Source organism: Lupinus angustifolius, chromosome LG03 (genome assembly GCF_001865875.1).
Source record: "Lupinus angustifolius cultivar Tanjil chromosome LG03, LupAngTanjil_v1.0, whole genome shotgun sequence".
In the NCBI taxonomy this organism is placed as follows: Eukaryota; Viridiplantae; Streptophyta; class Magnoliopsida; order Fabales; family Fabaceae; genus Lupinus; species Lupinus angustifolius.
In genome coordinates, this window is record NC_032011.1 from 2,015,771 (window position 1) to 2,019,593 (window position 3,823).

At 33.3% G+C, this 3,823-nt stretch overlaps 1 protein-coding gene across 4 annotated transcripts; it reads right to left on the reverse strand.

Annotated features, from left to right (window-relative positions):
* On the reverse strand, positions 378 to 2,994 carry LOC109342985 (auxin-responsive protein IAA27-like). Of its 4 annotated transcripts, XM_019581077.1 has the most exons (5): positions 2,797 to 2,989; positions 2,298 to 2,763; positions 1,176 to 1,402; positions 682 to 805; positions 382 to 577 (listed from the first exon to the last, which is right to left on the reverse strand). In XM_019581077.1, the coding sequence occupies exons 2-5, from the start codon at positions 2,723 to 2,725 to the stop codon at positions 466 to 468; spliced, it is 891 nt and encodes a 296-aa protein (XP_019436622.1). In that variant the 5' UTR covers positions 2,726 to 2,763; positions 2,797 to 2,989; the 3' UTR covers positions 382 to 465. The 4 variants fall into 4 exon arrangements, with proteins under 4 accessions (XP_019436623.1, XP_019436622.1, XP_019436621.1 ...); XM_019581078.1 differs by having other exon boundaries at positions 378 to 577; positions 1,176 to 1,401; positions 2,342 to 2,990; XM_019581076.1 differs by having other exon boundaries at positions 383 to 577; positions 2,298 to 2,989.

The window sequence follows — 3,823 nt, forward strand, 5'->3', positions numbered from 1 at the left end:
ATCCAAGAGGTGAAACCAAAATCCGGACTGGACCAATCGGTCTTTAAAAAATAAGTCCAATACGGTCCAAATGCATTCGGTTTTTGCAGTTTCGGTCTATTTTGGATCGGTTTTCGGTTTTATTATTGGACCGGACTGGATTTGAACACCCCTACCACAAATACATAAGCAACAATGCCTAAGTTTTATGTGTAAACTATTGTTTATATAGCACTACATATTTACATGAGCTATTTATGGAATTGAGGATCTATAGCTTCAAATGTTTCTTGCACTAAGATTACACTAAATAGAACTTCATTGTTTATTTCACCTTAGAATATGTTATGAAAAAATAATGGAAATGTATATCATCTCATTTCTATACCATTAGATTCATCATATAGCCTTATTCAAATAACAGAGATATTATAATCTATGCTTTCTTTTATATCTTGATCTTGAATTGAGAAAACTCATCAACCATCACATATACAAATTGGAAAACAGAATCCTAGATTGATAAAACTGAATACCTAGTCCAATTGCTTCAGAACTCTTCATTATCCTCAATCTCTTGCAAGAGTTAGTGAACATCCTAATAAAGCAAATAAAGAAATGACCATTTCAGAATCAAATACTCATCAAAGAAATCAAATTAGAAAATGCAGAACACTATTTGACATATTAAAATGCACTTACCCCCATGGAACATCTCCAACTAGCATCCAATCACCATCCTTGTCTTCATAGGTGAGCACATATTCCGAACCGTGGAGGAGATCCATCAATCGGATTTCACTCATCTTATGAGAGCCACATTGACCTGCACTTGCCATTAACATAAACATCAGAAACTATGTTAAAGTTGTTTCGCCGCGAATTTCATTACATGGTAAAGATGGGCTTGTGTGCATTGTCTAGGCTTAAACTTTCGGGAGAGATCGCTTATGGCCATCTCTGTAACACTAAGTATGTTCTATTTCTAAGGAACTAATAGACTCATTCATAGCACTACTATAAGTTTCCTCAGCTGATGGAAACAACTAACCCGAGGCTGTGATACTCGAAGACTTCGGATCTTGATTTAATGATCGCGTGGATTTAAAAGGGTGCTTGATCTGATCAGGATGATTCTCTATATTTGTCTGATCAGAATTACTTATTGCAATTTTGTAAGTAGAAAAGGAACTTACTGATTGTAAAACAACTAAACATTTTTTCCAGTGCTGAAGATAGTTCTCTGTAAGTGCCAAAGTTTTTGAGATCTACTTTCCTCAAATAAGGAGCACCATCCATGCTGACTTTTACATAAAGGCAACCAGACATGGTTTCGGCATCATCATCATCATTCTTTCGAGGCTGAATAGCCATTGAGTTCTTCCTGAAAGAACGGATTGGTGGCCATCCTACAACTTGTTCTCTGATTCACATAAGAAGGCACAATTAACAATATATAGGGAATTTTATAGGAACCAAATTGAGATATAAAAACAAAAGGTGTCAAACTAATACAGGCTCTTGTCCTGGTGTCTAGAAGAGTCAAGAGAAAAAGATAGCAGCAGGGAGAACAAAAAAAAGGGCATTCACCATGGAAATTGAGTTTTTACAATAGGATACTAAGTACTTGAAGGAGTTCGATCCGAAATCATATAAAAATGAATACATAGACAACCGATATGGAGAAGAAAATTTAAGGAACAACCAAAGCAACCATTAGATAATGATCAATATTCTCAAGATTACATAAATTAGAGTTAACAACAGCTTCTCTAACATGAGATATAATTAGCAAAAGAAGAGTTAGAGACTTAGACAACTCAACTTCACCTGGAATGATTCTCTTCACTCTTTATTTCAGATTCATTCAAGTTTTCAACCAAGTAAAAGTATTTAAGGGATAAAAAATTTCCACTTTCTTTGAATCATCACATCCCCAATTTCTCAACAACATCATTTTTTAATTGATTCCATGAATTTGTTAACATGTACACACAGGAATCAGAAAACTATAAACCGGGACAGGACAAAACAAAAAAAAAATCACATAACTTAAGAACCAATATCAACAACACAAATGGACAAATAGTTTGTCAGGGGAAACATAATATAATTAATATTTAACACAACAATTTTATTTTGAATTTTTAGTTGCCATCAATTTGTTAACATGCACACACATAAATGAGAAAACTAAAATGGGTGACAACAACAAAAGTAGACAAATATTTGACAAGTAAAACATAGTATAGCAACAAAAAAATTAACACTACAAACAAGAACAGAAGACTGATAAGGATAAAGCAAGAAGATACTACATTGCAACAGTAGCAGATATCTGAGGCTTCTTCTCATTCAATATCTTTGATGAGTGAGGAACTTTATCTTTCACACCAGCTACTTTTTGTTGATTAGTACACTCAGCTCCAACAAGAGCCTTAGCAGCAATAACACCCTTAGGAGAGAACAAGTTACCATCTTTACCCAAACCCACCTCAGAATCACCATTTCCAGAGAGAATCCACTTGCCAGAACCACCATCAATGGCATCTGAGAAACCCCTTTTGGCACCAGAGACCAAACACTTGTTGTGCAGACTTAAAGGGTACATAACATTATTCTCATCTTTTCTCTCTGGTGACTCAGAACCAGGTAAGCCTAATCTTAGTTCAGTAGCCTTAAGGTTTAAGCCACTGCTGCTAGTGATTTTAATTCTCTGAGAGAACTTTTCAGAGGTTTTTTCCATTGCAGGAACTTCTACATAGCCTAGCTCTAATGGTACAGAGATTAAACTTCACCACCTAACACTGAGTACTGTTACACTGTTACTTATTATTCTCAAATATGGAAAGAAAGAGAAGAACAAGGGAGAGAATCAGAATTTAACAGCGGAGGAAAAAGGTGAGTTGATGAAGTAAAGAGACGATTCTGTAAGGTTTTGAGTTGTGTTTGTTCTGTTTCTATATAAACTGATAAACTCGCTCTCTGCATTTTCTGTTTAACTGAGTATAACATTATGAAATTGCATTAGTTTTATCGAATGTCACTGCATCATTTATCATTTCTACCTGATTATTATTGACTCTTTGAACAACTAATAATCCTAATGAATGGTTAAATATACAATGATTGTGTATAAATCTTAATATATAGAATGCATAGATGTTACAATATAATAACATTGTAATGAGTGGGTTAAGAAAAATAAAAGGAAAATATGGGAAAGTTATTTAAACTGAGAAAAATAAAAGCAGAGAGGTTCTTGTGATTTGCAAAAAGAGAATATGGGATTGTGTTTTGCTTTATTCTTTAGTTTTTTTTATTAAAAATATTAAATTCTTTTGAAGATTGTGTTTCTTCAGAATTTAGAAATGGTGTGAATCTTTTCTTTTTTGTGGGCAACCACTGAGACAAACAACAGAAAGTCCCTGCCAAACTTTACTCATTTTATCCTTTGTTTTTTTTCTTTTTGGGATGAAGAATATTACATCCTTTTCAATGAGTTGTTTTTGTTTATTTTATAGCTTAATTTTGAATAGCTTACCTTACATAAAACAATTAGTAGTGTTTAGATTTATGATATCTCTAGTTAAAATTTAAGTTTAAGAGTGATTGTTCTATCCTGAGATTAGGGCATGGTTCTGAACTCATAGGACTGGTGTGAAACATAACTCTTTGCTCGTTAGAGTGATGAAATAATGGAATATATAATAATAACTTGAAAACATGGCTTTATGAATGAATCTATTTTGAGACAAGAGAAAATGATTAAGGAGATTAATGATCATTATTTTATTTGTCTGATCACCCTTTACCTATTAAATGCAGCTGCATATCTTAAAGA